General features: G+C 46.4%; 1 protein-coding gene across 2 annotated transcripts; it reads right to left on the reverse strand.

Moving 5' to 3' along the window:
• Window positions 1-453: 453 nt before the first annotated feature.
• On the reverse strand, window positions 454-17,392 carry Tnip2 (TNFAIP3 interacting protein 2). 2 transcript variants are annotated; one of them, XM_005068869.4, is made up of 6 exons: window positions 17,018-17,392; window positions 7,838-8,128; window positions 4,778-4,867; window positions 3,781-4,029; window positions 3,495-3,614; window positions 454-1,240 (listed from the first exon to the last, which is right to left on the reverse strand). In XM_005068869.4, the coding sequence occupies exons 1-6, from the start codon at window positions 17,294-17,296 to the stop codon at window positions 980-982; spliced, it is 1,290 nt and encodes a 429-aa protein (XP_005068926.2). In that variant the 5' UTR covers window positions 17,297-17,392; the 3' UTR covers window positions 454-979. The 2 variants fall into 2 exon arrangements, with proteins under 2 accessions (XP_005068926.2, XP_012967901.2); XM_013112447.3 differs by having other exon boundaries at window positions 454-1,243; window positions 17,018-17,389.
• Window positions 17,393-18,764: the final 1,372 nt, after the last annotated feature.

An 18,764-nucleotide genomic window follows, 5' to 3' on the forward strand; every position in this document is an offset into this window, starting at 1 on the left:
TTTCCTAAGCAGCCAGAAAGCACCAATTGTTCCTGTATGCATCCCAGCCCAACTCTCAGAAGCAACACAGTAGTAAGTCCATTTGTTTATTTTGGTTTTGTTTTTTGGTTTTTTTTTTTTTTTTTTGGTTTTTACGAGACAAGGTTTCTCTGTATTGTTTTGGAGGCTATCGGTCCAGCCCAGCCTCGAACTCACAGAGATCAGCCTGCCTCTGCCTCCCGAGTGCTGGGATTAAAGGCGTGCGCCACCACCGCCCGGCTTACTTTGGTTTTTTGAGACAAGGTTTCTCTGTGTGGCTTTGGAGCCTTTCCTGGAACTCACTCTGTAGCCCAGGCTGGCCTTAAACTCAGAGATCCGCCTGCCTCTGCCTCCCAAATGCTGGGGTGTGTGCCACCACTGCCCAGCAAGTAAGTCCATTTATTATAAAAATAAATGATTAGGAAATAAAGGTGCTTCACTTCTGGAAATATAGGTGTTATTGCATGGTGATGGTACTGGGTGCATCGGTGTGACTGTTATGTCTGGGAAGACCCTAGTGAACTTGCAACTAGTACAGCACAGACCAGTCTGGGAGTGAGACACCTCACTACACAACAGGACAGAACTCCCACCTTGGAGTGGACACCCTGCTCCCACAGCAGCTTCTTCCAGCAAAGCAACACAACTCTAGGTGCAAGCAGGCCTCTGGGTAATCCCATACCAGATAGTTTGCAGCTTTGAATTGACAGCTAGGGTACAAACTCCACCTGATGCCCCTGATATCCCATCTCTTCCCTCTGATCTGCCAATAGTTCCATCTGATCCACGGCCAAGCCAAAAAAAAAAAAAAAAAAGACCTATCAGTGCCCCTGCCCTTATGTAACCATAGATCCCACTAGAATGCAACATACTGAGTTGAGGACTAAGTCTAAGGACACCTACCCAATCCCTTAGAGCAGTTATGCTAGTCAGGGGCTGCAATAGGCATGGTGGCTCTGGCTCATTGGCAGCACTCGGACAGGTGCCTGAGGAATGCCTCGCCTTGTTCATCACTGAAGCACCGCAGGCAGTGCGGGCACTGAAGGTCACCCTGACCTCTATGGGCAGTATAAACATGCCCACCCTCAGGAAGTTCCATCTGTTGGGACCCAGACCCGGGCTTCCAGCCACTAGGTGCTACATGCTCCAGTGCATCCATCTCTAAGTACTTGGCAGTTTTGTTCCCCGAATGATTCCGACAGGGTCCTGGCTCCCGGAAGTCCTGCTGAGAAATTAAAGGTCAGTTTACTACAGGCAATGCTAAAAGTCATAAAGCCTGACCCTAGGTTCTAACAACTAGAGACACTACATCTCAGAGTAGAACTTAAATCCCATTGCCTCGCTTCTTGCTATACCACAATACCTCACTTCCATCTCAGTCTATACCGCAAGAGTTTCTCCATGAAGTGTGGAACAAAGGTCAGGAATGAAGGTATTAGCTGAGCAATGGTGGTGCACACCTTTAACCCCAGCACTCAGGAGGCAGAGGCAAGCAGATCTCTGAGTTTGTGGCCACCCTGATCTACAAAGTGAGTTCTAGGACAAGCAGGGCATCACAGAGAAACCCTGTCTCAGGGGAAAAATAATAAAAGAATCAAGTATTTTACTTTACTCTCTGGAGTTTCTAAAAGCTTAAATTGGAAGACCTCATTTCTCAAATCCTGCTGCTTCTTGCTGTCTAGACAAAAGTACTGAGTGAATAACTGAAGAGATCCTATAGGTACTTGGCCATTTTGTGAAAGAACCAGCTTGAGTAGAGGTTTCTCCCCATCCATTAGGTGAAGGCCTGATTAGAGCCCTCAGCCTTAGGATATTCACAAAGGAAGTATGGGAGCTTTACTCTAGTACCTGGTCTTGTTTTTACTTTACATTTGAATTTGGCCAGGCGTTGGTGGCGCATGCCTTTAATCCCAGCACTCGGGAGGCAGAGGCAGGCAGATTTCTGTGAGTTCGAGGCCAGGCTGGACCGATAGCCTCCAAAAACAGAGAAACCCTGTCTCATAAAACCAAAAAAAATAAAATAACATTTGAATTTGGATTTTTCTCAGAGGAACAATGTCTTATCACTCACACTTAAGAACCACTGTCATGTGTTTGTCCCCCTCGGGTAGAGCAACAATGGGTGCTTAAGGGGCCACAACTAATGCAAAGGCCCTGGTCCCCACCAGAAATCTAGCCCTTGGGTCTGAACAGAAATCCATCGGAGAACCTGGCTTGGCAGGCCTAGAACTGGTATGGTCACTCCCCTGGCATATCCCTGGAAGGCTGCCTGAAAGGCCATCGTGACTACACCTTTAATGACCTTGCAGTCTAAAACACAAAGGAGCCAGTGAACCTACAGTCAAAAAATACCCCATTCCTGTCATGGGACATAGAGGATTCTGTCCTGTGCCTACAGTCCTGATGCTTTAGGAGAAAAGCCTCCTATGGCCTCACCACCCTGAAAAACAAGATCTAGAACAGGGAATGGGGAAACACCCACACTCCATTATAAGACATCAAGGGTCCTAGAGCAAAGGCTCTAGGAAGGGTCTTCTATGACTGCTGAAGCCCTCTGGTACCACCCTGTTGGCCTGTGGACTTATGAGAAGCACAGGTTCCCAACAAAATCCCTCCATCAGAAGTAGTGCTTGTAGTCAGCCCCCTGATGTGAATTTAGCTCAAGGGAACTGAAGAAAGATATCTACCAGAATCCTATGCCCCTGGTGCAGAGGAAAGGAGGCAGTCGCTCAGAACAGTGTGGGCAGCCTTCACAGAGTCCCAGTTCCTCTCATCTTTTTGGTAACAGTTTCAAAGTCGGTTCTGTCTTCTCAGCCTACTGATTTCCAGAGGTGTCTCTCTTATCCAAGCTATGTCAGGACAAGAAGTTCTCTGAGGGGAGCCAAGTGTTTTTCCCAGGACAGATGTATGGACACTAAGGCAACAAACCTTCCCTGGGAATTTGCAGAGCATGAGTCTAACCAGGGAGGAAAGTAAAAGGCACACGCATGTTCAGCTTTCATGCTTGAGAGATTTCCACTGACAACATAACACCAGCACTAAAATCAAAGGTGGCTACAGGTCCACTGGCTATCCTAGAGAATCAACCGTTTAGTGCTTGGGGCCTGTGTCACACCTCTGCAACATAGTAACTAGGGTCTGCCTCACAAGAGGACAGACACAGAACTGCCCATAAAGCACCTGGGGCCTGGGATATACTTAGGTTGCATAACAACAATAAGCAGGGAGAAAGGAAAGGCCCTAGACAACTAGCCTTGACAAACATAGGCCACCATGGCAACCTCCACAGCTAAATACAGTACCACAAAGAGGCTCTGTAAAAGGTTTTCTATGGCCATACCATAGACCCAGGAGATATTACTCTGCACAGAGTGCAGAAGGGCCTATTACTAACAGTATTGTCAGCTAGAACATATTTGCAGACAAAGTGGTTCAAAATTACTAATTCTAATGGACAAAGTCTCTTGTGCTCTTACCTGTCTCTGAGATGCTTGGGACATCAAGGACATGACCTTTTCTTCCAGTTCTTGAATCCTACTATGAGCTCGTTCCCGATCTGCCCTTTCTGATTTGAAGTCATCCTTGTAAGCAAGAATCTGAGAAAAGACAGAATGCTCATTTCTATTCAAGGAAGGAGAAAATCCTGACCTTGATTCTCCCAGTACTCCATGCTGTACCCCAACCAGTGTTAACAAGTCTTTAGCCTAGGCTATCCCAAGACCATGGCCACTGCCTGTGTTGTGGGCAAACATCTGAGGACACCTGCTGCTCCAGCATCTGCACTCGCTCCAGCGCAGTGTCCCGGGCCATCTTCACGGTTGCCAGCTCCTGTTTTGCTTCGGCACAGTCATTTATTTTCTCCTCCAACTGTCTGTTAAGCCTAGAAATCTCCTTCTTCATCAGCTCGGGCTCATGAGGGACTTGCCGCCTCTTCAGCTGTGCGTGTAACCCCTTCACATATTCATCCCTACTGGCGTCGTAGCGCTGCCACTTAGCATTGAGGTCCTCTACCTGACAAGACAGAAGACATGCGCTTGCTTAAGCCAATATGGAACTGTGATTATCAGCAATAATTTACGAAACTGCCTCTCTTTCCCTTTCCTTTGTGTAGAGAATCCTGATATATCATAGTAACATTCATATTAAGTGTCTTAAACAGATATGAACTCAGTGTCATTTTCTTGCCTTAAAAGCTACTTCCCAGAGGCCGAGTAAGAAAAGGAAATCCAACAAAACTACTGGGGCAGTGGCTCAGCCAGTCAAGGACTTGCTGAGCAAGCATGAAGACCTGCAGAGTGCCAGCACCCGTGTATGATGCTCATGACTGTAATCCCAGTGCTGGGGATGATGAGACAGGTGGATCCCCAGAGCTCACTGGCCAGCCAGCCAGCGGAGCCAAATCTGTATGCACCAGATTCAGCAAGAGACCCTGTTGCAAAATATGGTAGAGTGCAATTGCCTGATGTCAACTTGTAGCCTCCACGTGCAAGTACAAACACATTCACACACAACACACACAGTCAAAATTACTTCTTGATGGTAATTCTTACACTTCCTTTATTGACTAGTTAATCTGGGAGGATAGAGAAAGTCAGGATCTGTACATCCTCTGTTGCAGAAAGATCAGGTCTTTGGAGACCCTGTGTATCAAGTTAAAACAGCCAGGGGGCAAATGCCACCTCTATGCACCAGCTAAAGAAAAACCTTTTGCCATTTGTCAGGGTTGATTTTCCTCCTCAATGGGATGTTAGATACTCACATGAGTCACCTTTTGTTTTAATAGTCGATTTTCTTCCTGTAACTTCTCAACAACACTCTTGTCAGAAGCATTGCTGCTTGTATGCCCTAGCTACATAAAGAGACAAAGAGAAGCCATGTCATTCTATATCACATACAGAAAAGGAGAAGTTAGAGCCATAGGCTGAGGCCACAGACCGTCACTGCAGCTGCAGCGTAGGAGGTGGTGACTCTTCAGTTGTGGTGACTCTTCACTTGATGGAGAAGTAAAACAGATACAAAGAAGGACTTTGAAAGTTCAGCTCCTCCCAGACCCACTCCCAACTGAGGGAGGCCAGGAGACGTCCTTGGCAGAGTCTCTAGGTGTATCACTGTTGATACTGTCCTTGTGCCTTCCTACCTACCAACATGAGCTAAACATTCTGTTGTCATCGAGTCTAAAGGAATAAGTATACCAGCTGTAACAAAACCTTCACAATGCCAGAGCTTGTTTAACATCACAGGCAATAGAGTGGGCAGGAACAGAATTTTACTCTTTAACAGAGACATACTACACCCCAGCATCCAGGAGGCTTTCCAGGTCCCTGGTTTGGGTCTGGCCACAGATCAGTCTTACCTCCTTCTCTCATCAAGACGGAAATCCTGCCTCTAGATGAGCAAACTAATCTGGATGAGGCAACCTAATGTGCTTCACACAGGGCCAGAATCAGGGTCATTCATTCACAGAAGTCACACCCCAAACCAACCCCTAATAGCAGCTGGCTGCCCCAGCTGTAAAATCTCACGAAACTTTTCTGGGGCATACTCTGTACCCCAGAAATTCCAGACACTGAACAGTACAGAGGACTGTAAATCACTGACATTAGTTTTAAGAATTCCCCTTGAATGACAGGAAGTTCATGTCCTAACCCAGCCTACTGGGAAGCCCCAGATGATTCAGCCAAGTTCAGGGCTGAGAAGTGATACTGACTTAAGAGACATGAGGTGCCTGTCTGCTATAATTCAGCACCCACCTCAGGCTGATCACAGTGTGAGGCTTCTTCAAGAGTGATACAAACTTGGACAAGAGCACCCACTTCCTCCTATCCAGCAATGAATACCACTGTGGTCCTTCTTGCCTTCCTGGATGATCTTTTTGTGACATCCAACTAAGACAGATGATTCTTTTGTTTGTTTCTTCTTTGTAATGTTTTTATTTAAATTAGAAACATGAATGCGCCGGGCGTTGGTGGCGCACGCCTTTAATCCCAGCACTCGGGAGGCAGAGGCAGGCGGATCTCTGTGAGTTCGAGACCAGCCTGGACTACCAAGCGAGTTCCAGGACAGCCTCCAAAGCCACAGAGAAACCCTGTCTCTAAAAACCAAAAAAAAAAAAAAAAAAAAAAAAGAAACATGAATGCTTCACATGTCAATCCCAGCTCACTCTCCCACCCCTCCTCCCTTGTCCCTCCACCCAGTCCCCACATCATTCCTCAGGGAGGGTGAGGCCCTCCTTGGGGGGATCTCTAAAGTCGAGACAGATGATTCTTGACCAAGTTTCTCTATACATTAGAGAAGCTGCTGGTAGCTGTATGTCCCCTTTCCTCAGAACACATACAGTCTCATGAACACTGCTGTAGCCTCAGTGAATTTCCTAGAAAAGGATGTGACCTAGAGGCTCTGTGTGGTACAGTATACATGAGATGTAGACTCAGCCTTGTCCACTGTTATATTCTGAATCAGAAATATTCCCCATAGGCTCATAGTTTGAAAGCTTGATCCCCAGCTGATGATGCCATTTGTAGAGGCTATAGAAATTTTAGTAAGTGTAGCCTAGCAGTCAGAAGAAGTTACTAAGGATAAGTCTTTGAAGCTGATATCCTGCCCCTAGTTCCAGTGTCTCATTGACTCTCTGTTTCTTTGTCATGTCTTTCTGTGTGTGTGTGTGTGTCTGTCTGTCTGTCTGTCTGCCTGTGTCTGTCTCTATGTCTCTGTGTGATGCCTGGTCTGCTATGGTGTGAGGATTATCTGTCACAAGTTCCCATTACCATGAATTTGGCCATGCCATCCCCACCATGTTAGACTGAAACCCTCCCTGAAGTTGTATCTCTTGGTACTGTAGTCATAGTAACACAAAAGTCACAAATATACCCACTGATAACTGAGGCAAGGTATGCCATATGTACCTTTTTCCCTGTTAGCTCCACACAGATCAACACTACCTGGAAGCAGGAAATAAAGTACCATGCCCAGTACCTAGCTTATATTGAGTCTTGGTCCCATCCCTTACCTGTCCAGAAGCCCTCTGGTTTTCCAGATAGATCTCTTCTCCATGACCACCTTATGGATGCCCAATGCCAAAACCTTGGTCATGCTCCTCTCCTGCACCAACTATCCTGGCCTGGAGGCACAGAGGGTTCCTCTTGGGTCCCTATTTTAGCCTGACCCTTCTGGCGTCTCTATCACCATCTGCTGTCCCCCTCATATGTCTACACGGGGTTCATACTTTTGAGGCATGAAGATGTTCTATGTCATGATAATGAAGAAACTAGCCCTGAGGGTGGCAGGTCTCCTAGCTTATAGCAGGCCATGTTGCTGGCAACACAAGTCCGGCTCTTCATGAGGATTGTGGCTGGATCAACTCTTACCACTCAAATGCATGGAGTCTGCAAAAGGCTGGAGCTTATGGATCTTCAGCAGCTTTAGACCTGTGGCATGTGGGGGCCTTGCTCCTCCTTAGCAATATCACCTAGATCTGCCTCAGTTTATTTGTCAAATATACATGTGAAAACACTTCCTCTGGACAGTCCCTCTATCCCCAGCTCTTCCTTCCTATCCTCAATGGCAGAAAAGACCAAAGTGCCATCCCCGCATGCATGCAGGATCAGCTACAGACAATGCTGGGAGTTGAGAGGCAGGCCACTCAGCTTTCCTGTCACATGTTCCATCAGATCTTCTGGATAAGCAAGCTTATTCTCCTCAGTGAGAGCAGAACGGGTTCTGTGGCACCCCTAGACTTTAGTGAGCACAGGAGTCTTAGAGCATAACAGGCAATGACTCTTGCCACACCAGAGTCTTCATTTGGCTTAGTTACACTGCCTACCTCATCCGGGCTTCTCTCCCCAACATCTCCCTGTGCGTGCTGTCGTTCATCCAGACATTTGGCCAGATGCTGGCACATGTGGGCAGTGGCAGCCAATGTTCTGCGCAGTTGGTGGGTCTCATCAGCCAAGGAGCGGCACAGAATGTCACTGGCAGCCCTGGCTTGTTCCTTCTCTGCCACACTTCTCCGAAGCAAGACAACTTCCTTCTCTCGCTCATGCTGAGGCTGGCTCATCAGCTGCTGCATCTCCCTCTCTTTTTCTTCCAGTCGCTCAGTTAGTCTCTCAACTTCCTAAATGGAAAATAATTTCAAAGCACAGTTTAGACTGGTATGGTGACACATGCCTATAATCTCAGCAGTGGGTAGGCTGAGTCAGGAGGATCAAGAATTTGAGGCCAGCCAGAGAGAGCCTATGTAAAAATGGTAAAGGAAGACAGGCAGGTTCAATAGTTGAAAAATTAAAGCACAGCTTGATTAAATGAAAAAATGCTAAAAAGCAAATGTTAAAAGCCAGGCACGATAAGACACACTTCTAATCCCAGCACTTGGGAAGTAGAGGTAGGTATAGAAGTAGTTCAATGTCATCCTCAACTATATAACAACTTTGAGGCTAGTCTGGGCTACATGGAGTGGTAGGGTTAGCAAATATGATAAAACAAAGGAAAATCTAGCAAGGATAATGTATCACTAGCTAACACCCTGAAGGCAGGCTTTTGAGATAATAATACAGTTAACTGTTGTAGAATATTACTTTAACTATGTAAAGATGTGTCATATTTGTTCATGTTGCATTTGTTTAATGATGTAAAGATGTGTTGCTTTGCCTGCCTAAGGCACCTGATATTGGTCTAATAAAAAGGTGAATGGCCAATAGTTAGGCATAGAGGGACAGGCAGAGCTGGTGGTTAAGAGAGAATAAGTAGGAGAAGGACTCTAGGCTCAATAGAGAAGAGAGAATGAGGGAGAAAGACAAACTTGAGTTATTACTCTCTCTTTATGTGTGTATGGTGTATGAGAGTGTATACGTGCTGTGGCACACACATAGAAATCAGAGGACAACTTTCGGGAGTTGGTTCTTTCCCACCACCCTGGGCTCCAGGGGTCAAACAGGGATTGCACAGAAGTGCTTTTGCCTTGCCCACTGAGCTGTTGTCTCACCAGCCCCTGGATTTTTTGAATCATAAAAATGGTACTGTTTGGTATTTTGTTTGTTGATTGTTTTGAGACAAAGTCTTGCATCCCATACCAGTGGTTCTCAACATTCCTCATGCTGTGGTGACCCCCAATCATAAAATTATCTTCATTGCTACTTGAAAACTATAATTTTGCTACTGTTATGAATCGTCATGTAAACATTTTTGGAAATAAAGGTTTGTCAAAGGGGTTACGACCCATGGGTTGAGAACCACTGCTCTATGCAGTAGCAAAACAGGTAGAGGGAAATGAAAGGAAAGAAAATCTGATGTGCCAGGATCAGGCAGGGCTGTGAGGCCAGTCTCCAGGATAACAGCACACAGTTATATTGTGACAGGCCACGTGGTAAATAGCACCATTAACCAGAAAATCTTATCTGAAAGAAGTGTGAAAAGTCATCCACCCAGGCCTCAAGTTGCAGATGGGGTAAACTCCCAGGTCCCACTCTAGATACTGTGAGGACAACTACAGCCTCATCCAGACACACTGGCTACTCTTGGTTCCTCCACACCCCCAATCTTCAGTTTCCTCTGTGGAAGCCCTCAGTGCCTTCTGGTCTAGCATCCCTGTTTCTAGAGATGGTTGATTTGGCCATCAATGAAAGCAATCTAATAGACTGTTTGCTTTCTACTGTAGTTGTTTATGTGTTTTTTAGACAGAACTCTCAGAGATCCATCTGCCTCTGCCTTTCAGGGGATGGGGATAAAAGGCATGTCCTTTACTGTCCAGCTGCTTCTGTGGTTTTAAACCTGCCGTGTTACTTCAATGAACAAAGGCCTCTGGGGGTGAGGGGGGGTCTGGTGACAGAAGTAATACATCTCTCTGTTCTCCCATGACTAGAACACCCTCCCCTTACAAAACTGACTGATGGGGAAGCAAAAACCATTCACTTTCATGAACTACTAAGTCATCAAAATGATCCTTAAACATTAAAAATTACAGGGGCTAGAGACATGGCTCTGCAGTTAAGAGCACATACTGCTCTTACAGAAGACGAGTTCAGTTCCCAGCATCCACGTGGTGTAGCTCACAGGAACCTGTAACTCCAGCTCCAGGCAATCTGAACTCTACTCTGAACTTCACCAGCACTGACACTCACATGACACACAGATGAACACATTCATACATATCAGGCTGGAGAGATGGCTCAGTGGTTAAGAGCACTTGCTGCTCTTGCAGAGGACCCAGGTTTAGTTCCCAGCACCCGCATCAGATGGCTCACAACCATCTGTAACTCTTGCTCCATGGAATCTGATGCCCTCTTCTGGACTTTATGGGCACCAAGCAATCACATGGTGCACATACATGCATGCAAACACTCAAATATATATGAAATAAAGTAAATCTTTTTTTTTAAGTGAAAATCTTTTTTAAAAAAATTAAAAATTATAGACACATTCCTTGTATATGCACTCCCCTGGCCAATTTGCGATCCTGACAAGGCCATTACCAGATGTGGCCCCCTGACCTCGTAGCACTAGAAACATTTTCTACTCTTCCGGGCCCTCTTCAAATCACCTTCAACAAACATATGCTGTTCATTTTCAGTTTAATTTTTTCTATCAATTTTGTATCCACAGAAACCATCAATATCTTGCTCCTTCATGTGTGTGTGGGGGTGTGTATTTGAGATTGCCTTGCAACGTAGCTCAGTCTGGCCTCACACTCATCTCCTTCTGCCTCAGCATACTAAGTGTTGGGGTTAAATGGGTGTGCCACCACCCTAGCTCAGAACCAATAATAGTCTTAGCTGTTATAGGACATTTAAAACAGCTTCACAGTTGCTTATGGTCTAAAACATTCCACTGGCACATTTGGATCATTCAAGATGCAGTTTTTGCACATGGACTGTGTACATTCTAGGACACATCTGGAATGTTTAAAAAGTTTTCTGTCACATATAATAGAAAGGGGATCCAGGAAAACCAACCTTTGGACTGAGTGAAGAAATCCCAGATATCACAAGAAAAAAAAATATTTTTTTCATTGCATTTTAACTGCTAAAGGTTTACACAGCTGTACGGTTTTCTTTGATGTTAGGATTTTAGGAAGAGACCTTTGTGGTAATTCCTTCTTGAAAAATTTATCCTGGCTTTGACCTCCATTGGATTTCTTTTCTTTTCTTTTTTTTTTTTTGTTTTTATTTTATTTTCCAGTTTAAATTTAGATAAGAAACAAGGTTGCTTCACAAGTCAGTTCCAGGTCCCTCTCCCTTTCCCTCCCCCCCCCCCGTTATCCCCTCATTCCCCCAGGGAGGGTGAGGCCCTCCATGGGGGTGTCCATAGTATGTCATTTCATATAGGGCAGGGCCTAGACCCTTCCCCAAGAGTTCAGGGTGAGAGTGCACCTCACATTGTTCTATGGGAGTCCAAAGTCCGTGTGTATACTTGGGATGGGTACTGATCTGCTGCCCAAGGCTCAATAGATTCCCTAGGCCTCTTCACTGACACCCAGATTCAGGGGGTCTTGCTCAGTCCCATGCTGGATTCCCAGGCTGATGCCTGGGATTCAATTTTTTTTTTAATACAAAGTCTTGTTATGTAATCCAAGCTAACCTCAAAATTGTGACCCTCCTGCCTCAGCTTCCCGAGTGGCTGGAACTTTTGGCATACAATGCATTACCCTGCTTCTCCATTAGAATTCTTCTGGATCAAAACTCAAGGCAAATATTATAGAAGCTGTATGTTGTTCGATGTTGCTAATTCTGTGCAGATTTTGATTACCTGTAGTCTCCTGTCCCTTGCCATTTGCCTGAAAGACTTTTTTGCCACTGTCTTTGCTTTCTAGGAAGTATAAAGCATGCTCCCTTGGAAATCTTAATTTGTATACAATCTTGTTAAATCAGTTGCCTATAATCACAATATATTTTACTACATATGGATAAACAATTATGTTAACCATTTCTTTAGTGAAAGATACTTATAACTAATCATTTGTTTCACATTACTATTTCTGATTTTTTTTTTCTTTAAGAATTGTGTTTATGCCTGGTAGTGGTGGTGGAGAAGGAGGTGCACTCCTTTAATCCAAGCACTCGAAAGGCAGAGGCAGGTGGATCTCTGTGAGTTCGAGGCCAGCCTGGTATACAGAGCGAGTTCCAGGACAGGTTCTAAAACAATACAGAGAAACCCTGTCTCAAAAAACAATAAGTAAAAAATAAAAAGAATTGTGTTTATTTATTAATTAATTTGTTTGTGAGAGACAAATAGAGGGAGCGAGGGAGGGAGGGAGGGAGAGAGAGAGAGAGAGAGAGAGAGAGAGAGAGAGAGAGAGAGAGAGAACGTGCACAAAAAAGCCTGTATGACTATGACTTAGCATAAATGTGGAGGTCAACTTGCAGGACTCTATTCTCTCCTACTACACAAGTTCTGGGATCAAGTTCAGGCTTGATGTCAACTGCCTTTACCTGTTGGGCCATCTTGTCAACCCTATTTCCTACTTTTAGACTTTATCTATTCATTTATTTTGGCTTGTTTTGGGGGGTGCTAATTTTTCAAGACAGAGGGTTTCACTGTGTAGCCTTGGCTATCCTGGAACTCTATTTTGGTTTTTTGAGACAGTGTCTCACTATGAAGCTCTGGCTAGAACTCACTATGTATAGATCAGGTTTGCCTCAAACTCAGAGAGATCCACCTGCCTCTGCTGTGGGGGTGCTAGATTAAAGACATACACCACCATGCCCAGCTTTTTATATTTATTTGTTTGTTTTTCAAGTAGACCTAGCCTCAAACTCAGAGAGATCCACCTGCCTCTCCCTCCCAAGTGCCCAGAGCAGCTTTGTTTTCGGGGAGGGGGGGAGTTCAAGACAGGCTTTCTCTGTGGCTTTGGAGGCTGTCTTGGAACTAGCTCTTGTAGACCAAGCTGGTCACCAACTCACAGAGATCCACCTGCCTCTGCCTCCCAAGTGCTGGGATCAAAGGTGTGTGCCACCACCGCCTGGCCCCAGAGCAGCTTTTTATTTTATTTTATGTATCTGTATGTGAGTATGTATGTGTGCATTCAAATTACTTTGGAGGCCAGAAGAGGATGTTTAAAAATAATCCCTTGGAGCTTGAGTTACAGGCACTTGTGACCCTCTTGATGCTGTGATCCAGTCCTCTGCAAGAGCTGTATGTACTCTTAATTGCTGAGCATCTTTCTAGACCCACATTAAAATTAAGGCCAGCTGCAGTTATTTCCCTTTGTTACAGATGAAGAACAAATGATTTAAAGCATAACAATGTTGTATTCACTAGTAGAATTTAATAACAATAAGAGGTAAGTAAAAATAACCAGGCATTGACAGTGCACACCTTTGATCCCAGCACTCAGGAGGCAGAGGCAGACAGATCTCTGTGAGTTCAGGACCAGCCTGGTCTATAAGAGCTAGTTCCAGGACAGCCTCCAAAGCCACAGAGAAACCCTGTCTCAAAAAACAAGAAAAAAAAAAAGAGGTGGGAAAAAATAATAATAAATGTGAAAATGCTACTGCATTTGCATTGATTTGACAAGCACATAGTCTCTTTGACATTTGCCAAAATTGTGCTCACACGTATCTGTCACCATAGAGTGTATTACATTAGTTACTGTGGTTTGAACGACAATGGCCCGCATAGGCTCAGATATTTGAATACTTGGTCCCTCATTGGGGAAATTGTTTTGGGAAGGAATGGGAGGTGTAGCCTTGTTGGAAAGGTGTACCAGTCACTGGGGGAGGGGCCTTCACCAAGCCCAGTCTCTTTCTCTGTTACCTGCCTGTGGATCAGATGTAGGTCTCAGTAGCTACTGCTCAGCACCATGCCTGCCTGCTGCCTGTCTCCCCGCCTGATGGTTATGGACTCACCCTTGAAACTGTAAGCAAAACCTCAATTAAATTCTTTCTTTTATAAGTTGCCTTGGTATCTCTTCACAGAAAAGTAACTAAAACAGTTTCTAGTACACAGTCATAGAATGTATTACATTAATGTATTATATTAGTTACATTAGCCTTATCTTATGCATACCTCTGCAAACCACATGACCAAAGAAGCTACATCATAGAAAACAACAACTCTGAAATGAAAATGTACAGGATTGTTTTGTTTTGGTTGTTTTGTTGTTGTTGTTGTTTGGTTGTTTGTTTTTGAGACGAGCTTCTCTGTGTGACTGTCCTGGAACTCACTCCGTAGACCAGGCTGGCCTCAAACTCACAGAGATCCACCTGTCTGTGCCTCCTGAGTGCTGGGGTTAAAGGTGTGCGCCACCATTGAGCCCCCACTGCCCAGATTGTTCAGGGTTATTTTAACAGGGTAATTTTTGATACATATATCTACTGCTAACACATTTAGTCAATTTGTTTTGGCAAACTAAGAAGCCATGCAATAGTTTTGTAACATTTAAAGTCGCCACAACATTAACAAAATTTCCTAAATAAAATTGCAAATAATTCTTAAAATCTCTGTACAAAACCTACATGTCAGAGGATAAAGGACCAGTAACACTGGGACCACAGACTGGTTCTGTCTGGTCCGTTAGAGAGCTTCCTGTGGGTGCATCTGCACTGAACACAAATAGCCACCAGGCTGCAAATGCAGTTCTGCTCTGATTATGGGGAGCTCCTTTACCCTAACTGTCCCCACTGGTACTCTGTGACACATTCTGGGATGTCTTCAGGGCTCCACTCTGTACTCACCTGTGGCTCCTGATGTGCACAACACCAAATTAGTGGCACAGACCAGGTGAACTCTACATTTCCCTTCTGCTCTATTTTACAACTCTCCTTCCAGAAAGAGGGAGAAGTGGAGTGGGGAGACATCTGGTTGCTCTCGGTGCTTTAAATAATACAGATAGAAAACAATGACAACGCAATAGAAAGTAAGTCTGTATAATAAGGGTCAACTCAACAATAGTAGGAACATAAATATGTCTTTGCAAAGGAAGAACTGGTGGGAGGCAAGCAAAAAGCATGTGGATTATTTTATTCTTGCCTTTATTTTTCAGGTGTTCTGAATTCTACCATCAGAAAAAAGAATGCATTTTTTCCCTCTTAAATTTTGCTGTGAACAGGACAGGTGGCAAAGTCTACTTGGGAGACTAAAGCAGGAGGATCCAAAGTCAAGGCCCACCTGGGATTCACAGTGATTTTAAAGTCAGATTGGGTAACTTAGTGAGACCAGGTCTCAAAATAAAAAGTAAAAAGAGAACTGGAAATGCAGCTAAATGGTAGAGTACTTGACAAGAATGTGTGAGGCTCTAAGTCAATCCCTAACACCAAAGGGGGTAGGAATGGGAGAAAGAAAAAGAAATCCAGCTGTGGGGGTGAAATCTTGGAAACAAACATTATCTTTTGCCAGCTACTCTCCTTACGGCTTACTTTCTTTCCTAGGAAAACCAGGATAGTCATGAACCAAATGCAGTAACATGCCAGTATTCATCCAAATGTGGAGAAGGTGTCAGATTTACAAATCCCATTTATAAGGAAAACATTTCCCTTGTTTCAGTTTTGTGTGCTTATGGTATCTCACAGAAACCAAATGACAAGGAGAACCACAGAATTTAGTTTATCAGACACTTGGCAGGCTCTTCCTGACACTTTTTCCAGTACTAAAAGTCAACAATCAAAGACACGGGTCTTCTCTCTCAGAGCTCCATCCCTTGAACTCTTGCATCTCCCGGGTCTCTGGCACCCCACACAAGGTTCTGAAACCCACATTCTAAGAAGACCTCCCAAACACAGAACACAATACACAAAACCTGCACTCCCACAACTCAACTCAACACACACACACACACACACACACACACACACACACACACACACACACTGGAACCTACACACATTCTCAAAAAGCAATGCCCATGTGTCCTTGAGACTCCCTAGACTCCATGTCTCACCATGTCCTTCAGAACCTATAGTGTCCCTTTAAACCCTGCATCCTCTGAACCCCGAACATCAGCCCCCCTCAGAACTGCATCTCCTTCAAACCTAGTGCCCTACTGTGGTGGTGTGAACAAGAATGGCCCCCATAGGCTCATGTATTTGAATGCTTAGTCAGCAGGGAGTAGCACTGTTTGAAAGGATTAGAAGGTGTGACTTTGTTGGAGAAACTGTGTCACTGGGGATGGGCTTTCATGTTTCAAAAGCCCACACCAGGCCCATTGTCTCTCTCTACCTGGAGATCAGAATGTGGCTCTCAGCTCCTACTCCAGCACCAGGCCTGCTTTCCAGCTGCCATACTCCCCGCCATGATAATAACCCCTCTGCAGCTGTAATCAAGCCCCCAATGAATACTTTCTTTGAAAAGAGTTGCTTTGGTCATGATGTCTCTTGAAAGCAACAGAGCTGTGATGAAAACAGCTACACACCCCTTTGGGGTCTAGAGCACAGGTGGGAGAAGCTCACTCTACCAACAGAACTATGTGTCCAAGAATACCCCAGTACCTCACGCTCCACAGAAGCCTGCATTCCAGGATAACCTCCTGCTCCTCAGATCTGACACACCGAACTTCACGAGCAAGTTTCCTTCAACAAGGCCCCTCAAAATCGAGAGTCCCAGGGGGTCGCCCCCAAACTTACTTCCATTACATGTCCCTCAGAACTGTTCATAACCTGGGCCCCTGAGGACCGGATACTTTTCCAGCGTCCGCATCCCTAACACCCTGGTGCTCACCAGAACCCTGTGTCCCAGAGACAACCTGCTCAACTCTGTGCGTTAAATGAATCCCCAAGGGCTCAGGACCCTAGACTCCGCAGAGTCTCGCCCTTCAGACCCCAACCCCTCAGGGTTCCCTGTGCCTCATACCGCTGAGCCTCAGGACCTCGAGCCCCTCACAACCCAGCTCCCTTCAGAACCCCCGCGCACCCCTTAGACGCCCATGCCTCTGGACCTCACGCTCTTCAGACCCGCACCACACGCCTCATACCCTCGCACCCTCAGATCCGCGCGACCATCGGGACGGGACTCGAGCCACGCTCCCAACAACAACAAGCTCCCGAGGCCGCCCGGGGCAGCAGCGCCCGCTCCGAACCTGGCGCAGTTGCGTCTCGGTGGCTCCTTCCTCCTGCCGCCGCAGCTGCTCACGGAAGCGCTCCACCTGATCCAGAAGCGCGTCCACGAGCGACGGCGCCGTGTCCCCTTCCAGGGCCGCCAGGCGGGTGCGGAGGCTCGCGATAAGGGCGTCGCGCGCGGCCAGCTGGTCCTGCAGGCGCTGCAGCTGCTGGCCGGCCTCGTGGTACAGGCTACAGAGCGCGGCGGCCGCGCGCGGGGCGCCGTTCTGTCTGCCAGACCTCGCGTCCCCAGACGACATGGCTGTGGACCTTCTTGGGGACCCGGGCACCTCGAACTTCTGCGCGTAGCGGGAGCGACAACCGGCCTTCCCGGAACTTTTCCCGTCTCGCCCCGCCCACTCCCTGGAGCCTAATCCGCCCCCACCCACAGTTGGCTCCGCCTCGCCCACTGCCGCGAGTCTGACTCCGCCCCCGCCCACAGCTGGCACCGCCCCCTCCCACTGCTGGATCCTAACCCTGTCTTGAGGCTCGCTTCTAAGGCGGCTATCCCAGCCCACAGTACTAGGCTCATCGCGGCGACCCTATGTCCTCCGTCTGAGGAATTTTCCCGGAGTCAGACCCAGTTTGCGTCCAGGTTTGGGGTTCGGTTTTCTCTGCTACAGCTGCCAAAGAAAAGCAAATAAATCAAATGACTTCAAACACTGGACGTGGGTGTACTCAGGTTTCATTGGCTGGGCTCCTTCCTCTCCAGGGACTTGGTTTGCATTTAGTCACGTAGGGACACTGAGCTCAGAGAGGACTTCTAGGATGCTTGCTGGGTCCCAGAGCCAGCCACCAGACCCCAGTGTATCCCTAAATTCGAGTTAGGACGGTCTTGGTGCTAGAAGCTGTTCTTAGAGCAGAAGACAGGCGGGCACTGACCCTTTCCTTCCCACAGCTTCCATACAAACGCTGTCTTCCCTCTTGTAGAGCCTCCTCCCCCACTCCCCGCAGTAATGATCTTTCAAAGGGTCCTTGCTAAGGTCTTATGGGGGTCCCCTCATGTGAAGATGTGTCTCTCCTTGTTTGTGATCCTGCAGGCGCTGTGCTCCTGTGCTCAACACCCTGTCGTTACCCTGGTGTGGTCCACGGACAAGCTCTGGTTGAGCCTGTACAAACTCACCCACAGGGAGTGTCAAACTATAAGCAAAGCCAGACCCTGCTTTATGGGGTGAACACTGGGAGTGGCACCACCCCTGTGGTCAGCTCCTTCTTAGTCCTCAGAGTCAAGACTCAACTGTTCAGAAAAGATACGGCCTTCCCTACCTGGTAGGGGTGTTGTGGTCTGTTTCTTTTCTATTGCTGTGACAAAATGTCACAACCAAGACAGCTTACAAAACAACGCATTTAGCCGGGCAGTGGTATCACAAGGCTTTAATCCCAGCACTCGGGAGGCAGAGACAAATGGATCTATGTGAGAAACCCTGTCTCAAAAAACAAAACAAACAAACAAAAAGCATTCAATTGGCCATGAAGGGTACATCTTGATTGACTAAGGCAGTGACAGGATAAAGGGAAAGAGCAGGGGAGGGACCACCCAGAAGAACCCTGGCGCAGAGCTGGTTTGTGCTTTTAAGTCTTCACTGTTAGTGCCCTGTTTGACCTGGGGTAGACCACTCAAGTGCTTTTGATCCCGATTGGTGAACTACAAAATAAACACCAAACAACCCAGAAACTTCCAACACACTCTGGCCCCCATGTGTTTGGAGTGCAAAAGCTTTGGTTTTA

This window comes from Mesocricetus auratus, unplaced genomic scaffold, assembly GCF_017639785.1.
Source record: "Mesocricetus auratus isolate SY011 unplaced genomic scaffold, BCM_Maur_2.0 Super-Scaffold_100006, whole genome shotgun sequence".
NCBI lineage: Eukaryota > Metazoa > Chordata > Mammalia > Rodentia > Cricetidae > Mesocricetus > Mesocricetus auratus.

Excerpts from the sequence above, each read along its gene's own strand:
- Tnip2 (XM_013112447.3), bottom strand. The coding sequence starts at position 17,296 with ATGTCGTCTGGGGACGCGAGGTCTGGCAGACAGAACGGCGCCCCGCGC. Across the intron at positions 4,868-7,837 it reads GGGAGAGAAGCCCGGATGAG|CTAGGGCATACAAGCAGCAA; the intron begins GTAGGCAGTGTA and ends CTCTTTATGTAG. Across the intron at positions 1,244-3,494 it reads CCCAAGCATCTCAGAGACAG|CAGGACTTCCGGGAGCCAGG; the intron begins GTAAGAGCACAA and ends TTAATTTCTCAG.